We start from the raw sequence: 19,455 nt of genomic DNA, 5'->3' as shown, positions 1-19,455 counted from the left end.
GTTCCAACAGTAATTTGAACATTATTCAGGCTTTATTTAAGACAATTTTTACTACTTTGTGCAAGTAACACATACACTACATACATACATACATGCACATACATACATACATACACATACATACATACATACATACATACATACATGCACACATACATACATACATACATACATACATACATACATACATACATACATACATACATACATACATACATACATATATACATACATACATACATACATACATACATACATACATACATACATACATACATACATACATACATACATAGATACATACATACATACATACATACATACAAACAAACATACAAACAAACATACAAACAAACATACGTGCAGACATACATCGTTCATACTTACATACGTACATACGTGCATACATACATACTCCGGTGCGTACACTACACATACACTACACTCACTGCTCGACGGGGAAATTAGAAGACATGCCTTGCAGTCCTCGCTAGAACCAGTTGGGAATTATAGGGCTACAAGAAAATATGATTCCTAAGCACATATTCAAAGCGGCGATAACTTTGTGTTCCAACAGTAAGTTAAACATGCTTCAGGCTTTATTTAAGACAATTTTTACTACTCACGTTAAGGATTTCACTAATATAATTATGACAAAATAATATATTATTATTTAATTACAGCTCGAGATTAATTTAGTAGCACTTTGTATGATTATTATTTATTTAGTTAACTTTTAATTTAATTTGGTTTCCTGGCGACACACTTCATCGGACTTAACAGGCAAAAAGGTTATTTTATTTACTTGAGCACAGCACTTATGAGCACGAATTTGATAAATTTTTGCATTTATGCTGCACTTGGAGTATTTGCAAAAGCCTTTGTTTTTATCACTTTGGTCCGAAGGACTAAAGTCGAAATTAAACAGCTTCGAAAAAAACGTTTTTTGTTGCACAAGCTAAGTTTTCATGCGACACCTAGGTCTGGGAAAGTGGAGAAAATTCGAAGATTCTGAGGCACAAGAAGCGAGTTCGAAGGACGAAAGTCGAGTTTGAACAGTGAGAACACTTTGTTTAGCTTCAGTGACATTTCTGCGACACCCCATGGATACGTCTGTCTCTTGTTGTTTATCTAAATCAAAACATCAGTGAGATTTACACGTAATTATGAGCCTTAAAGACATTCAGATTTTATAACCATAATTATAGCTTGAAAAAATAAGCGAAAATGCCTAAAAAAGGGGCACATTCTTATTAATGATAATCTGCTTGCTTGTGTGCATTACAATCTTATTTTTATAGAAACATTATTCCTAAGCGTCAAGCTATAAGCTGTGCCTAACCAGGATTTGAAACGGAAATGTATGGTTTATACGATGCACTAGACCAATACGATAACGAATTAAGAGGCGGGTTCCCCAGCCGAGCTCTCCAGCTGATTGTTTAGACATGGCGACTAGACACTTGGTCGATCATTACGCGTCCAAACAGAGACTTTCGGTTTCTAGCCGGCCTCTGGATGCCGGATGCCGGAGAGCCGAGATGCTCCATCTGGTGAGGCCTGGGCGACCGCAAGATGCGCTGCAATCCGCCGGCTCCCATGTGGCGCTGTGAGCTACTTTAGCGTAATTGCAGTAAATGCAAATGTTCGCAAATTATTCGAATTACGAATCAAATCGGAATCAAGCGGACTATAAATGGGACTGCAGCTCAGGGCAGACGTCTCAGAAAGTCGCTGGAAAACGCTGTAGAGATGTCGCTGGGAGTATGGCAATTGGTCAGTTTAATCTTGCTGATGGATCCGGCCGAGGTGATCACGGGATCTTCACAGGCAAAGGAGCTGCCCATCCAGAGTCTGGATGAGTTCCGGCAGAGGTACCTACTCCCTCTCATCTCCTCGGACACAAGAAACTGCAGTCTGAATGCATGTGAATCGCTGGGCATTGTGTCACAGCTCTTGATGCTCATCAACTCCATGCCAAATGGAACCCAGTTTGCTGCGAACGATAAGAAGCCATACAAGCCCAAGGCGAATGGCCATAATGATGGAGATGGCAATGGCGGGCAGATAAATGCCATGTCTCATTTGGCCAATTTCGATCTGGTGAAGCGGGTGCGACAGATCGAGAGTCGCCTCCGATCCGTGGAGCAGCCCGTCTGGCACTTGGCCACTGGCAGCCAAATCGAATGGAATCACTGCACCTCAGGTGTGTGTCGCTGCAATCCGGACACCAAGAGCTTCACCTGCTGGAATACCAATCTCAAATCAGTGCCTGTCACTCAGGTGATACCCATGAATATGGTCAACATGTGAGTTAGTTAAAGCCTTCAAATAGTCGAATGACTATTATTAAATATAAATCTTTCTAAAAATCGCTTAGAGATCTTTCGCGGAACATCCTTTCCACCCTGCACAAGGATACCTTTCGAGGACTGACAGTGCTGAAAGAGTTGGATATATCACACAATGTTCTCGATTTTCTGCCCTTCGATTTGTTCCAGGATCTGGATAGTCTCTTGGTTTTGCGCATTCAAAACAACCAGCTGGAGGATATTGATCATCGCACCTTCTGGAAGCTTCGAAATCTGAATATTCTGGATCTGAGCAAAAACGAAATCGGCATGCTACCCGAATCGATATTTTACCACGCCCAAAGGCTCACCGTGATTAATATGTGCGACAATCAGATCCAGAACTTTCCACCCAATCTCCTGCGAGATCAGCTAATGCTGGAGGAGCTGGATATGTCCAGGAACAAAATCAGCGAGCTCAGTTCGGGCAGCATTAGGTATCTGACCAAGCTGAAGACCCTGGACTTTGGATGGAACCAAATATGTAAGAACTATTTCGGATCAAACGGAACTGGTCGATACCACCAAGCTTATCTTTTTCCAGCCAAGATTGATGATGACTTCTTTGCGGGCCTAAGGAGCCTGCGAACTCTTTCGCTGCATAACAATCGCATCTCTTCGCTGTCGGGTACCATATTCAATAATTTGGCCAATTTGGTCACCCTTGATTTGACCACGAACCGAATAAGCCATGTATGCATAGCCATAATATTTAATTGCACTTTATCGAACACTTTTCCCACAGATGGATGGCAATGCCTTTGTGGAGCTGAATAACCTGAATGAATTGTTTCTGGGCCAGAACTCCATGTCCAGCATTCCGGCTGATCTTTTCCTGAACGTTAGTGCCCTCACACGCTTGACACTATTTTCCAATAACCTGACAACCTTGGAAGCCGACGACTTCCAGGGATTGAGTAACCTGAAGATTTTGCTGCTTAACAATAACATACTGAAAAGTTTCGATGCCCGCGCCTTTGAGCCTCTTTCACAATTGGAAAAACTGTGAGTTGAAGTCATATTCATATCATATAATATTTTGCCCTTATTTTAATTGAAATATTTGTTGTCAGCCGCATTGACTCCAACAAGCTGATGTTCCTGCCCCACGGATCACTTCACGGCCTGGAAAATTTGGTGGCCGTCAAGCTGGACAAGAATCCCTGGCACTGCGATTGCCGAGCCCTGTACTTGGCCAGGTGGATACGGGAGTTTGTGCTGAAACTGTGGGACGGACAGCAACCCATGTGCCGAGGTCCTGGCGATCTGGGAGGCCACGAAGTGGGTCTGCTGCGCTACGATGACCTCTGCGATGGCCAGTGGGCCAGCATGTTGTCCCTTTCGCCACGGCTTCCGGTTCGAAAGCATCAGATATCCACGCCGATGAACTACACAGACTACTTCAATCTGTATCTGAAGCACATCTACAATGGCACTACGGATGAGGAGCTCAAGGAGGCCGATATAACCAGCGTGGCCATCAAGAAGGTGCATAACTAGGCCTCAGGTGGAACATCTGAAGACATTATACACCTTATACCTATACCTATACCTATCATTTTATGACGAAGCAATAAAGAGTTTTAGTATAGAGAACGCTCTTTCTGGTTGTTTAGGCTGCACTATTTTGAAACCATTTTAAACACTTTGGTTGTTTCAAGTCGGAAACAAAACTTGCAGTTTCTCCCACACCCATCGCAGTTGCAAAGTTTTCCACTTCTTCTTGTCAAAACAAATTTAAAGTCAATTATGTGTTTGCATGGCAGACATTTAGTATTAATTTGCAACCTCATGGGAAATAAACCATCCTTGGGCGCCACTATTTCACTCCGCCTCCGCCTTTTTGGTGGGCCAACCATTACGGGCCTGTCTCGGCCTCGCGTGCCGCTTTTTACCGGTGTCTGCGTTTGCGACAAGCTTTTTACCTAACCAATTTATTGCTTCCGCCGGCCCAGCCTAACTTCGTTCTAGGAGCTATCTGGGGTCCTACTGGGTTCACTAGCTGCGCTTTTGCCCTTTGCCTGCACTGCAAACAAATGCGTTCAAATGCGTTAATCTTGAGTACTTTAACGTGATGGAGCGACGCAGTCAAAACAGATTGTTGCCTGCTTTCAGATACTTTTCACCTGATATCTAGATATTTTAAATCACAGTGAGATACATGGCTCCATTTTAAAGAGGTAAATTGTTTCCAGTGTGGCTGTGCTATGTTCGTTGGCAATATCATTCCGGTTTATAGTTGCTGTGGCTGCTGCTACTCGTTTTCCTTTTCGGTTTCCCCGTTTTCCTCGTTTTCCTTTTTTTTGCCGTTGTCCTTGCAATTTCCATGTGTTGACATTGCCGTGCTCCATTCACTTTCCCACTTTGGCCCGGCGCTGGCTGCTTCCTGTTGCCAGTTTTCCAGCTTTTTGGGGCTATTGGGCGATAGTGTGCCCTCCGCCAGTCATCGGTCTCCGGCTCTTCCGCCCTCCAATTTCAGGGGCGGGGGTCTGGTAATCCCGGGGGATGGGGGCGTGGAGGCTTGTAGACAACAAATGCATTTTATACAAAATTTGCAAGGCAAATATTAAAAATTGAATGCCGCCATTGTTGGCCTTGTTGTCGCTTTGGCTCTTGTCGTGGCTATTTGTTTGGCAGTTGTCTGCACTGAGGAAAATTACCTGTACCTGTAACTGTATATTCGAAGTTATATTTTTACCTTGAGAAATATTTTTGCTTTGTCTCCTGCAGATATGCAATTAACGTTTTTGCGAGGCTTGCCTCAGAAATATATTCTGTGCCGATTGAAATTATTTCCTGTGCTTTGAGGCAGTTGGAGCTGATTGGCTCTGAGTGGTTGGGCTCCGCTTTTTGGCATAGCCTCAGAAAAACGTCAACCCTTTTTTACTTCTTTATGCCGGCTTTTCAAAATACAACAATATGTAATCATATTTTTCTTTTTACGCAACGCACGCGTCACCGTTAAATGCGGATGGGAAAACTAGTGGAGCGGGGGGTTCAGGAAAACCGGAGGGGCGGTGGTGCGAATGTGAATCCTGCTATCAGTCGCATCTGTCTTTTGCCGTACTCGCTGCTGCCTAAAGCGGAAGTAAAAGGATTTGAATTGCCTTTGCTAACAAAATAACAAAACACCCCTAATGTATGCAAATTCCCCCAAGTTTAAAGTCTCCTGCCAGCTAAGCAAACATCTTAGCGTCTTGTCGAGCCTACGGAGGCGTTTTAAAGGATTCCAAAGGACGCGAGATCCTTCCGCCCAGTCAATGACCAGTTGCCGCTTAAGTGTTTTCGTCGGAGAACAGAGGGTCAATTTGAAAAGTTGGAAATACTTCAACTTAAAATTCAATTTGGATAATGCTGTTGCTTTTTATCCCCACTAATGATCAAATGATTTCTGTATTTCCACGAAATAACAAAAGGATAAAGCAGCTCAAATGCAATAAATATGTATATATAGGGAATCTCTAACTATTTTTGCCATTGGGAAATACAAATTAATATGTAATATTGCTTATAGATTTAGAACTTAAAAGTTTAATACCATTAAAAACAAAACTTAGCCGTTAAAAGCTTCATGTAAACGTTAGTATGAAGTGCAGTCAAAGGTTCCTGAATCGCCTATGTAAAATTTCGTTCCATGGTGAATTTGTGGTGGCAGTAGAACTTGCAACCATGCCCTTGCTGTTTTCATTTCAGCCGCTGCCTGAACATTTGGCGTCCCATGAGTTTGTCCCGAAGGATACGAGTGCCACTCAGAGGCGCCACTCATTTGCTCTTGAGACTTTTCCGAATCCACTCACTGCACGGCGCATCCGCGCGCTTTTGTCAGCGCTTTTCTCTGTGAAAAGCCGTCGGCCGACGGTTGAAGTTCGATTGACACACTGAACTCGGTGGCAGTCGGTCACGAAGTTTGCCGGCAGCTGCTGTCGGTGGGGCAAGCCCCAAAAAGAAAAAAGAAATAATAAGGAGAATGCAGTGGAGCGAGGGGATGGTGGTCAAATTTTTGATTTATTTGAAATTTTTAATAATTTCGAGATTGGGGATTTTATTGTGCGGCGACGGGCCAAAATTGTTTGAATTGAGCTTTTGGCCGAGCAGAAATGAATGCAAATTTCATGCAGCGCACGCGACCGGCACTTGTGTGCTTCTGCCCGGAAAATTCGAGTCCGTCTTTGCTACTCCGTAAGCCCGTGTTCGGTAACCCGTAGTTCGCAGACCTGACCTAAGGCAAGCCGCACAAAATTTGACTATGGCAAATTCACTTAGACGTTGGCCTTTCCACGGCGAGTGCACAAAAACTTTTCGCCACACTTTTCTTCTAGTTTTTCATTTTTTATTTTATTTTTTTCATACATATTTAGCACATGCTGCCGGCTGGCGAAATTGCGGGCAGAGTGGGGTGTTTGCTTGCCACTTTGGAGCAGCTACAACGCATAAAGATGCGACTTGGCGTAAAGTGTGTTTACGTGTGTGTGTGGTTGGTTCTTGCGGCTTGGAGTCCGGCATTTCGACTCTAGGTCCTCCGCCTGGCAAACGCGGCGTATACTTAATTCGGTTTATGCCCGAACGTGTCGCACATTATTCTTATGTGCTCTCTGTCAGCTACGATGTGTGAAATATGCTGAATGTGTGTGCACAGCAATTTTGATTAGACACATATACACGCCAACTGCCACAACTGATAACTGACAAGGCCGCACAAACAATTAAAATTTCTTTTGTTCCTGTGGAACGATTTGTTTGATTTGCTCTAAGCGCGAAATAATGAAAATTATGGAAATGAAATGGCTGCCCATTGACCTCATTGAGCAGCCAGCTGAAGTGGATAACAAAAAGGGGCGGTATTATTAGAACAAGTTTACCTTAGGCGGATGTCAGAGATGTTAGCCGCGGAAAGAGACCAAATTTAAAGATACCTATAGAAAAAGACTAAAAAATAATAATCTTATACCTATTTATTTTGAGTCTAGATATTTTGATATATTATTTAAAATATATTTTAAAGTCGGCAACAAAAATTCAGAACTTATGACAGACAATTGCTTCAGCACTTTTCATTTCACTTTATTCAATTTCACTTGATTTAATTACACATCGATCGGTTAATATTACCTATATTAAGTAAATGAAGTAATGGCCTGGATTAGCCGGCATCTCTGGCACTCGCGGATTTTCTCATAATTTTTACGACCTATTTCGTGTGAAAACTGTGTCCCATTCGCGGCGACCAAGAGGCCAAGTGGTCAACTGAAGTGGAACTTTTAATTTCAATTTTTTATTACTTCAAATCTGTTTGCGCACGGCCAAAAAGCAGGGAAGCCCGACCCGGAGCCCGGAGTCAGCTTGTCTCACCTGGTTTTCCATTGTGTCCCCTTTTTTTGGGGTCTCGTGGGTGGCAAGTTTTGCGGCATTTTAAATACAGCAATGAAATGGTGGGGGTTTTTTTGCCGGCTAGTTTTTCCGCGCCGTGGCTTCTTGGCTTTTGGATATGGTCTACATTTATTGGCCTGGCGACAAATTTTTATTGCCCATCCGTACTTTTGGCCGCAGGCAGCATATGCCGCAGCCGCACGGATGTCTGTGTGGAATCCCCGCATGCCGTCGCTCTCCGCCGGAAAAGTTTGTGCATTCAGTGTGCCTGGGGTCTAATCACATTGCCAGGCACCGGGAATCGGGAATCGGGAATCGAAAATCAGGAGTCGGACGCCAACCTTCGCAGTACGTGATGCATTTTTTACAAGACTTGCGAACCTGGACCGACTTGCGGTCCTCTAGATAGTTCCACTCCATGCTCCACTGCTCACAATTTGACTTTTGATGTGGGTATGTGGATCCTGGCACGCCCTCAAGCACCATGGGTGAAATGCAAAAGTTTCGCTGTCAAAATGTTTGCAGTTTGGCAAGTTTTCCAATAACATTGCCACTTACGGGCTTTCTATTTTCATTTGCCATTGAATGCGAACTGAAAAGGCTCCTTTTTCGCACGCAGTTCTGGCAAAGTTTTAATTATCGTACCCGAAATGATGAAGCAATAATGGCGAATTTCTGAAAGCACATCATTCGATTTATGAGGCCTGCAATGAAGCCAGTCTGAAACGAAAAACTGCTGATTTTTCCAACCGCATAGCAATTACGCAGGCAGAAGAAACGTAAATAGCATTTTTAATACTTTTGTTTTTCGTGAAAGCCCAATGATTTCCATAGAGATCCGAATAGTTATCGAATCTGTTCAAAATGAATATGCGTATTGTTCGAGCATACGAATAATGCAGTTTCGGATTCCTCGAACGGTACTACATACGGGTATTCCACTGCCATTTTGGGCCTTTGATCCACGGTGCCCAGTTGGGCTGTCAGAATTTGTGGATATTCTGTTTAAATACCGTAATGAAGTCTGCTTATACAATATAATGTTCCGTGTTTGTGCTACGTGCCTTGGTTATGTTATTGCATGCCGATCCGTACTTCCGCTTCGTTCCGCTTGGCAGCAGTTTCTGGGCGGGATTGGCGGCGGCATTGCTGGGCTGGGAGGCTCAACTGGGCGGCCCCCCCACTCCCTTTCTCCGGCTGTGTTTTTATTTGCGTCGGCAAATCTTAAGCTTGTTTAACTGCTCGTTAGTGTTAGTCGCTGGCTGGTGCAGCATCCACTCCTCCCCATCGCGACACCCTATTGTTATAACACGTTCACGACCTAGTCAACATCGCCAGCTGACTTGGGCCGGAGTCCCTGCATCCTGGGATCCCTGCATCCCTGCATCCGTGGAACCCCGGAATCCACGAGTCCCTGATTCTGACTCTGTCTGTGTTTGGCAAGCATCGAAGCTGAACACTGAAAGTAGTGCCATCGGATGGGCTTGGAGTGTGTGTGCCAAGGTGCATGCTAAGTACCGACCTCCAAGACCATTTCCACCTGCCACCAGTCGTTTGCGGTGCACTGAGAGAAATTACAGATTGATTCGACCATTTTATTACCAAACATACAAGCTATACAACAAGTGAGAAAAGTGAGAGTGAGAAAAGGAGCATGAGAAATAATTGATACTTCATTTTGCAGACAGATTTTCGCTTGCTTTACACATTTTCATTTAATATACATTATTTATTAGGCACTCGGGATTTTTCTCTGTGCATCCGTCTTGGCTGCTTCGCCTGACTGGTAAATGTTTGTCCAGCATAATTGCGCTCAGCATGCAGTTTCCTTTACTCTTGCTGTTGCTTTTCCCGGCAGTGGCTACAATATTTTCCTGAGACCGTCGTTTTTCAATTTTCCCTAGTTTTGCCTTCTTGCGGAGCTTTAAGGATTTGGAACTTGTTTACGTGGCGTATTAGTATAATTTACAACGGAAGCCATCAAAGGCTTTGAAGCGCCGCAGGCGATTCTGAAAATTATTTTCCCATTGCCTCACAAAACTAATTTCAACGTGTTCGCAGTGTTGTTGTTTATGTGGGTTAACCACAGGGAAAATGGAAAATGGACGAGTGGCAGAGTTTCCATTAAGATTTGGCATGTTGAATGTCGGGAATTGGAATCTAGATAAACAGCACTGGTTATAATAAAATTCTTTGGCCTAATAAACTAATGAAAAGTTAATAACAAGAGCTTTGCACTGCCCAGAAATGTGTGCTACACTAAACGAAAAGCTGGTGCAATGTGGAACTTACATACTGAATGTTTAATTATCTTGGTATCTGAATTGTATTTATATGCGACAACCACATAAAGCAGCAGTGAAAGCGAGCACATTCATTTTTTTACGTGCATGAATGCCGAATATAATACCAAAATCCATTAGCAAAATATATCCGTAGATTAGGCTCTAACCCAACAGTTACCACAGATATAGATATGTAGATACGTAAGGCTCGACAACCAAAGCCTGTTCACATATTTATATTCGTTTTGGCCATTACAATTGTCGCAGCAATTGCTGGTCATAACAATTACCGTTTCGTGTTTAACCATAATAATCTGCCCAGTTGTTTGTGTAATTAAACAAATAATAAAGCCCAGAGCCCTGGCCACTTGAGTGTTTTTATTGTTGGCCAAATATGAGTTCATGGGATTTAAAATGGTTTAATCAACTCGGCCGCACACTCTACGGTTGCTCCACTAATGCCAAAAATATCTTTACAATACTTTATGGTTTGGGCCAAGCACTTTTCGGCAGTGATTCTGATTGTTTTGGGCTTACTCTGGGCCACGTGCGTGCCTCGATGCCCTGCATAATTTCCCTGTGCCCCATAAATCTTGGGGGCAAATTTAAAAATAATTCAGCTCTGGAAGATTTATCGAGGAGTCTTGCCACGCCAGGTGGATTCAATAGACATGCCGCAAGCAGGATTTATGACGCAAGTCCAGAAACAAATAGCCTCTCAATTATTACGCAATTCGAAGTGTTTAATTAGTGTATGGTATTTTATTGCATTGTGTTCAGGGTATTCGTGTATACGTATGGTTATGCATAGTAAAGGTAGTGGTAGTGGTATTGGTATAGGTAATAGATATAGGTATAGGTGTACGTATTATGTAAACACTAACTAGCGTTATGCGTGCTCGATTCAATTGCATATCACTTAAATAATAATTACGAAACGAAATTGCTCGTTGGTTAATAGCGCATAAATACACATTAAATGCATAACCAATTGTTGAGTTTTATGTCCTTTGCCATCTAATCGTTCGCTCGATAGATGGCTGCAAGTTTGGAGACGGGCTAGCTCCGCGCCAGCATTCCGTTGATCATGATGTTGGCCAGGGCGTTACGCCTCTTGCGCCACGCCCCCATGCCCTGGGCGTGGTACTGCATCTGTGTGTACCACTGCTTCGTCCTGACGCCGTCCTCGGCCTGCGAATAAATAAAGCGGAGTGTAAATCCGTTAGACGTATGCATTTGATTGACTGGCCGCGACCTACGACCCTGCACCGTCCCACTTCCCCAGCAAGGACGTCGTTTTGACAGGACCCGTGCCTCTACGCACGTGTGTGAGTGTGCGAGTGTATGAGTGTGTGGGTGGCCGCTTGTCAGCCGCTCAGTTGGCCGGAACTAAACGTTTCAATTTATGCGCCGCTGGCCCCAAACAGCCTATGCCTTCGCGTAGGTCCTACCACACTGCAACTTTTACTGCCGAAATTATGTATGCAAAAATAACGAGACAGATTCGCAATACTTCAAAATAAATGTATAAAGTGGTCAAAACCATTGCATATGAAGGAAGTCTAGTGCAGAGATTGTACTTCCATAAATATTTTGTATTTTGGATTGTTTGAGCCTATTAAAATGAATTTAAATGTTGATTGAGGAGCAAATCAAGCTGTGCATTATTTTGTTGAGTGTATGCGGTACCAAGTCTGTCTGTCTGGCTGCCTCCTTTCGCCCCTTTCCCCGCCGCGGCATTCACGCAGCCATTTTGTTGCGCTCCCGTGCGTTTTTGCTTCATTCTTTATATAACGTATTTCAATAAATGTCATTCATTTTGGCAGCCGCTCTACGTGCGCTGCCTGAGCGCTTCTGAAAGGATCTCCGCCTGCGGGCCAGGACCTCTGCCTCCCCCATCCCCTCCCCCTAAGCAGCGATGGCTTAGCCTGAGCAAAAAAAAAGGGAGAAAAAATGGAAATTTGCATGACTAAAATCTGGATGGCTGGTTGGATGATGCTACAAGCATTAGACGGGCAAAGATTTGGAATGGATTTTTGCATACGCTTTTTGCGCTCTGTCTGTTATTAAAATTGCTTTACTTTCCCCAGCAAAAGGTAAACTCTTCATTGTACTGCAGCCTTCTCCTTGCTCTTTTCCATAGCCAAGGAATCCTGTTTGCCCCCTAGAAAAGGTTATGAGCATGTGAGTGTGAATGGAGAAGCTATCCAGGGGTGACTTTTATTACATTCCAAGATGATGCTGCAGGAAGCTTTTTAAGCTGAATGATGCCGTATTGCTTTGCATTTCTCGAAATTTGATTTCTAACCTATAAGCCTGTTACCCAATGAAGGTTTGGGTAGAACGTGTTTTAAAGTAACAGGCTGTCGAAGATGTAAGCTGTTTAGTAAACTAAGGGCTTACAAGAAGAAATTATGAGCTAAGTTTGGAAATTTCAATAATAATGAAGAAAGCTGTTACTTAACCCAGTTATTAAATTTCGAGATACCCCTAATGTGTGGTACTGCAAACATGCAACATACGTTGTGGACATACACCATTTCGAGGTTGGTTAGCTCCACTGTTGCGCTGCTCTATTAACCACACAGTTCGGTTGGGATAAAAAACACAAACTATCATTCCCACACTAAGCTGGCAACTAACGAAGCCCGAACACAGGGCGTTGTGCAGTCAAAAGCCAGTTGCTCACTAATTCAAAAGCCAACTCAACGGGAACAGAACTACGGACAACGGACTACGGACAAGGGACTACGGACAAGGGACTACGGACAACGGACTATGGACGGCGGACCATGGGGCATGGACTGGATTGGCCCGGCCAGTTGGAGTGGAAAACAAAGGGCCTCTGACTGCTGGCGATACCGATACTTTGGCTGGTACTCACTTTGAATATGAATGTGTCCTTCGATGAAATTTCCTGCACTTCGAAATAATCATCCCAATCCGCTTCGCTGCACACGACACATCTGTCCAGATAGAGCGGCTCCCGGATCAGCGTGTACCGTCCGCACTTTTCCTTCACCAGCAGCAAGGAGGCCTCGCGGATGCCCGTGTGCTTTGGGAAATTCAGTTTTTCCGACATGGCCTTCTCTGCCCTGTAATTGGCACTTGGCTGTTGTTGTTGTAGTTGTAGTTGTAGTTGCATGGTTGTCGTTGTTTCAGGTTTAGTTGTCGTCAATGGCGGGGGTGTTGGTTGTGGCGCCACAAAAAAGGCACCAAAGGCGGCGACAATGGAAAAGCAGAAGAATGAGAAAAATGAGAAAAATTGTAAATTGTTTCAAAACGAAACGTAACCAAATTAAGTGGGTGCGCAGGGAAATTTTAGGAAAACCCAAATAAATAACCGAATTTTATGACACAAACATGGATGCTTTAAATAAGATACTGAAACTCCAAGCTTGCCCTAGTTGGTTACACATTGTACTTCTGGGGCATAAAGTTCGAAGATGTTTAATAGTACTGTACACTTGACAAGTGTGATTTTTTCCAGTGCACCCTGGACTATCCTAGATAAAAGCTCTGGCAAACGCACAAAGCGTGTCAGCCCGAGAAACTGCCGCAGGAAGCGGCACCAAGGAGCAAGTGGAGCCACAGGAGCAGCGCTCGGAAAAACGCAAGGGGAACGAACTAGTTGGTGTCCGGTCTTGAATTGAGCAATTGTCGGCGGTCGAGGACGGGCCAGAAATTCAGAGCAGGGCGCTTGGAGGACATAAAAAAGCCCGATCGGACTAGAAAAACCAAACAAAACTTGTGACATACGCACTGCGTCCGTATGCCATACGATTACGCCTGCGATCCAAAACCCCTGGCAGGATGCCACTTTCCCTCGTATTTTTCCCATTTTTCCTTTTTCCCAGCTAAAATCGTTTTGTTTTTGGACCCGAGATAGTTGCTGGGATAAGCAATTTTCATTTGGAGAAAAAGCCAGCATGTGGATGTGGATGCGGTGCCGGTTCAATGGGCCCGGCTCTGATTTGTTGAAATCTCTTATCGCACGGAAAAGTGTTGCCATGGCAGCCGGAAAAGCCGAGACAGCTCCGGACAGCTCCCGCCGCATGGAGGCAACTGGATGGCGTTTCTCGCTAATTGCCTTGGCATTGCCATCGCAATGGCAATCGGCTTTTGCCATCTTGGCCCGTGTCAAACAGCCAACGTTCTTGATGCCTGTCAAATGTGGCCCAGACTGCAGAAGAAAAGGAGCGGAAAACGAGGAACAGGAGCCGAAGTGTGAGTGACTTCAAGAGCTGCTCAGCCGAGCAAAAGAAAAGGAGCTAGCTAGGAAAAGCCAGGCCAAGTCGGCTAAGGTAGAAAAAAAAGTGGGTAAAAAGTAGGTAACTTGCATTAGATATGTTCTAGTAACGTCACACAGTAAGGCTATTTATATCTTTCCAACTCTATAACTCCTTTGACCCACCTTGCCGTTGGTCACCAAAAGCGCATTGACCGGGGTCAGCTTGATGGTGCGGGCCTTCTTCCAGTTGCTGTCGGTGGGCTGAGTGTACAGAAGCCGTCCTTCCATGGCGAATCGCACCTCGTCGTGGTTCCACTCCAAGACATCGATGGCCATCTTGCGCAGCTTGATGTTGATCATGTCGATCTCGCAGGAGGCACGTCTGTTCGGACTGGAGGAGCTGATGCGGCGCCACAGCTTAGTGGGCACATCCTTGGCCTCCTGGTTGATGTGGTTCAGGTGCAGCTCGATCTTCTCCTGGGCCTGCTTCAGCAGCTCGCGACCATCGAGGTGGGAGGGTGTGACCTTGTAGAGACGGGCCAGTAAAAGGGGATACTTCGTAACGCGCTGGACGGGAACCTAGTGCAAAAAAGGATTAGGCATTTAAGAAGGACTTTCGGGAATTGTTCTTGGAATGGTAATATACTTACCATCAAAAACGAGTTGAGGTTCATGCGCCGCAGCACGGCGTTCTCCATCTGCGAGACCTTGAGGAAGATGCGCAGCAGCTCCTTCTCCTTCTCGAGATTGGCCAGCAGTAGACTAGCGCCCGCCTGGCGGACGCAGTAGCTCTCGAAGGCGTGCAGCATCTGGGTGAAGTCGAGGAAGATGCGCCCGATGTTCACCGTCAGCAGGTCGTCGTCGCCCTGCTCCAGGGACATGTCCAGGGCGTCGCGCATGCGCTCGGCCAGCGTCTGGTTGTTCTCTAGCAGATCTTCCGTGTTCAGGAAGATCGCGGAGAGCTGCTCCTGGGTGAGCAGGCCGGCCACCAGCATGGGGTGGCAGAACTCCTCCAGTATGATCTGCAGATCCCTGCCGTACTTCTCCTCCGTCTCCACGATCTCCGTGATGATCTCCTTGCGCTCCACACGCTTCTTGCCGCACTTCCTGCACACCAGTGGGGCGTAGAGGACTCCATTGTCGCCCACCTGCATTTCCACGGCTCCATCGCAATCCTCGCACAAATGCAGTACGGTGGGAGTGGCCTGGTACTTGCTGCGGGATGTCTTACTTGTTTCCGAGCCTACTCCTGAGTCCTGCCGTTCTACATCGCTCCCAGATGACTTTCCACCTCCGCCGCAGATAAAATTGTGCGGTGGTGGCGATAAGGAACTCATGCTGCTCTGCCCACTGTCTCTATCCCGCTCCCGCTCCTCCGCCTGTCGCTTATCCAAGTCACTTAGGGTATCGGCTGCTTCCTCCTCTATAATCTTCGGATTGTTACCGTAATCAAAGCTTTCTTCCCTGGCCAAGCCCCGTTCCTTGGCATCAACCAAATAAGAGAGGATGTCGTACTTGGAGGCTCCCTCGAAGATAGATCGGGCTGCCTTCTTGTCCAGCTCTGCGTCATTGAGGGGAGGGGCTGAGAGTGGCAGGGGCGGTGGAACCTCATGGATTTCCTCGTAAATGGGATCTCCACTGTGCCGTATCGACTCGTAGTGGTGCTCACTGTCCGTGCCCAAATTCTGATCCATGTGCGTGGAGTGCTCGATCTCCGCCAGAGTGGCGTCCACCAAGAGCTGATAGAACTTGGCGCGCGTGGCTGGGTCCAGTTCCGTTTCGGGATCCTTGATGGGACTCACCGAATCCTCCTCCAAGACACCAGAGGCAGTCAACTCGCTGGAGCAGCTCTGATAGCAATCGGACTCATTGCCACCAACTCCGCCATCGAAATCGAAGAGCTCGTAGTTGTGGGCAGAGGCGAAGCTGTTGGCGGAACTGATGCTGCCCCGATTGGACAGGCGGTCCTCCTCTTTGGTTGCACTAATTCCAGGTGTCGCCGGCTGTCGCTCCAGCCGGATGCGCTGTAGCGAGGCGCTGATCAGGCGATTCATGTCGTCGTGGTCTTTGGTGCCGCTCATGTCGATTCCCCTGCGGGTTTGCTGCAACCTCTGCAGCGAGTTCTCAATGAGTTCCGCCACAGTCTCGGTTTCCAGTCCCTCCGCCACCTGACCCAACATGGGATCCTGCAGGAGCTTGGCTATGAAACCGGGCTCCTTGGAGGCTGTTGCCGAGCCCTCCTCCTCCTGGATTTTCTTTGATTTCCCACTTTCACGAGTAGGAGCTCGCAAGCCGCACACATGTGGCACCAGGTTAAGTTTCACTGCCTCCACGGGATTGCGAAGAATCTTCAGCAGCTCCGTCTCGTGGGGAACCAAGGGATTGGCGTTTCCAATCGGTGAGTCCGTGGGCGGTGGTGTAGCTGGCGTGGAACTTATGACAGGGGGCGTGTTGATGGGAGTGCTACTGGTAGCCGATCCCTTCCTCTCCCTTTCGTAATCCAAGCGAATAAGGGTCCTGCCCCGGCCACTGGAGCTGCTGCTGCTGGAGGTGGAGCTACTCGAGGTGGAGGAGATGCAAGACACCGATCTCTGTAAGTTCACCTCGCTGGCTCCACGTATTGGTATAATGGCTATGCCCATGCCCATCTGCTGGCTGCGCAGCGTGTTTAATTGATTCAGTTCCTTCTCCTGCTCCTCGGCGCTGCTCACACTGATGCAAACACTCGTGGCCGAGTGGCTATTGACCACCACGGAGGATTGGTATAGCGGCTGTGCGGCATCTGCACTCAGGTTCATCGTGGAGTAGCAATCATCGCCGCTAATCAGGATGGAGGTCTTCTTGGGAGCCGCATCCTCTTCACCGGCTGTGGGGAGGAATAGATTGGGCCTGCGGCGAAGCTCCACGCCCAAATCCGTATCCTCCTCGCTGTGGGAAATCTTGAGGCGATGAACCTCGTGGGTGAAGCCATCACCACTGCCACCCACCTGCTGCTGCTGCGGCTTGAACGGAGCCACCCGCACCACCGTCCTTTGGGGCGATGGAGGCGACTTATTGATTTCATGTGACAGCGGCTCTAAGCCTTTGCCCGCTCCTTTGGGAGGCGGAGGTGGCGGTGGCTCCGTGGGCCGCCTTTGAAATAAATCTCTCGAGTCGCTGCGGTTGCTTTTTATGCGCAGCGCCATTGTGTCCTTAAAATTTAAAATGACATTCTGTGGCCCACTGGCTGGCGGAGTCATCGGGATGGAGTGGCAGTTTCTACCAGCGGCGCAGGCGGCGGAGGCGGCAGAGGCGTGGCCGTGGGCGGCCAGGGGCGCGGTCGACAAATGCCGTTCACTGTGCGCCCGTCTGATGGGATTTCGCGATTGTGTCGTTTGTGCTGCACGCTTTTGACTTGCCGCAGGCTTTCCACCAGCATCCTTCTTCTCCTGCCTCCAAATCCCCGGCTCACCAGCCCGGCCCTGCTCCTTATCCCCCTCCTTGTTCTGCTCCCTTTTAGCCAAGTCGTTGGGTTTGTTGTCGTGACTCTCATCCTTGTCGTTGTGCTCGTCATCATCGTCATAATCGCGATTTGCTGCTGTCGTCTTTTGGGTTGCCGCTGTTGCTGGCGCTGGTGCTTCTCCTCCAGATACTCCTCCTGGTCCTGGTGCTGGTCCTGGTCCTGCTCCTCCCACTCCATTTGATGTGCCTGCAAAAGAGTAGATGGCAAGCCGGTTAGATGGTGACACTGGTGAGTGGCGTGTCGCAACTGGCAAAATGTTGCTTTTGTAAAGTAAATCTAAGACTGGCAAGCCCTGGCCAAGATGCGGAGTAGCCTCCCATCCCCGCATCCCCGCAGCCCCACCCACGCCCACATTCCCATCCAAGTGGTGCCTGATCATGAGAGTAATAGCCAAGAGCCAAAGGGGATTTGGCTTGGCTCAAATGCGGCAGACAACGAGTGCCGCAGAGTTGGCATCAGTGTGAGCTTATAGCCAGATTTGGATGTTTTGTTGGCAAGTTTTTAATAATAACCGAAACAATTCTAATTAAGTAAATTAATTTGACTGTCTCTCATTCCCCGAATGGCACCGCTCTCAATTATGAAATCGTTTTAATGAGTATTAAAATGTGAAGATAGCCAATCCTTCTAACTCAACATAACTCCGCTCTTAAGGATTTAAAATTAGCAAAAGCGCTAAGAATCTTTTGCTTTGCCAGTACATTGTAGTTACTTGAAGGTTTGATTACAGTCAATTTGAGATTGCTGATTTCCTGCGAACTTTAGCTTATTGCTATTTGCGTTTATTTATGCAGCACTTAAGCTATTATGGCGCGTAAATCGGGCAATCCTTCGCCATTGACTGTATGGCTATTTATGTATTTATCTCCCTGGCAGCACCTTCACTTCTTCACTCGCTTCAGTTCATGCAGATTTATGTTCGGCCAAATGGTGTAGTTGCCCTGCTCCTTGTCGCACTATCACGGCACCACGCACCCAATCCTTGTGGCGCCACCACCCACACCCACACCCACATCCACCACTTCCGTTGACAGCCACTTAAAGATGTGCCTGCCCGCGATAAGGTGTTTTGTTTCGGCTCTCTTGGTTTTTGGTTTCTGGTTTCTGGCGATTTCGCCCCCCAAAAGGCAGCCGAAACCACCGAAAAGCCACCACTTCGCCCCCCAAAAACGGCTGACAATATGTACGTATCTTTATTTATGGTAAATTGGGTGATTTACGTTGCGGCCGATAAGCTTTGCTTTTCAGCGCTTGCCAAGTCCTCGTGTCCTGGCATTTGAATTGCCAGCCGGCTCAGGCTCAGGCTCAAGCTGAAGTCCTTGACTGTGGCAGTGGGCTTGTAAATGGGCTTTTATTTTCGTTGGCCGGGTTAAGAGCCCGCACAAGGACGAATGCCACCGCGGCCAAAGACGCGGACGTGGCTGGATACAAACAATTTGTGTTGGAATTAAGATAATAGATTACATTTAAAGCGAAAAGGGTTTACTTGTGTCGCCCGAAATTTGAGTGCCGCTGCTGACGTCAGCATTAAAATGGGTTGATAACCCAACCAAAACCGCTTTCCCATGCTCCCCTCAAAAAAATAAAATAAAATAATATAAGATAAGACATCCGGGCAGTGAACCTCCCACCCAGCACACAAAAGCCAACGTCGTTTTAATGAGTGCGAAAAGTGATCTGGCTTTATGGGTTGCGGCCACCTTTAGCGTTTTATGTTAA

General features: G+C 46.6%; 2 protein-coding genes across 2 annotated transcripts in view; one reads left to right on the top strand and one right to left on the bottom strand.

Annotated features, from left to right (window-relative positions):
- The first annotated feature begins 1,741 nt into the window (after window positions 1–1,741).
- Window positions 1,742–3,890, top strand: LOC6544083 (leucine-rich repeat-containing protein 15). The gene is made up of 5 exons (XM_001971904.2): window positions 1,742–2,309; window positions 2,381–2,835; window positions 2,896–3,044; window positions 3,097–3,356; window positions 3,425–3,890. The coding sequence occupies exons 1-5, from the start codon at window positions 1,753–1,755 to the stop codon at window positions 3,849–3,851; spliced, it is 1,848 nt and encodes a 615-aa protein (XP_001971940.1). The 5' UTR covers window positions 1,742–1,752; the 3' UTR covers window positions 3,852–3,890.
- A 6,853-nt stretch (window positions 3,891–10,743) lies between these two features.
- The window catches only part of LOC6544082, a 110,364-nt gene continuing 101,652 nt past the window's right edge, over window positions 10,744–19,455 (bottom strand). The window contains exons 8-11 of the mRNA XM_001971903.3: window positions 14,885–17,922; window positions 14,418–14,813; window positions 12,888–13,115; window positions 10,744–11,194 (exon numbers count right to left, since the gene is read on the bottom strand). Coding sequence (XP_001971939.1) covers window positions 11,063–11,194; window positions 12,888–13,115; window positions 14,418–14,813; window positions 14,885–17,922 — 3,794 coding nt within the window. The 3' untranslated portion in view covers window positions 10,744–11,062. The remainder of the gene's footprint in view (window positions 11,195–12,887; window positions 13,116–14,417; window positions 14,814–14,884; window positions 17,923–19,455) is intronic.

The sequence above is a fragment of the Drosophila erecta genome, unplaced genomic scaffold, assembly GCF_003286155.1.
Source record: "Drosophila erecta strain 14021-0224.00,06,07 unplaced genomic scaffold, DereRS2 tig00000021-arrow-pilon, whole genome shotgun sequence".
NCBI classification, from domain to species: domain Eukaryota; kingdom Metazoa; phylum Arthropoda; class Insecta; order Diptera; family Drosophilidae; genus Drosophila; species Drosophila erecta.
Note: the sequence above shows the minus strand (reverse complement) of the source record. Positions and strands in the feature narration are given on the sequence as shown.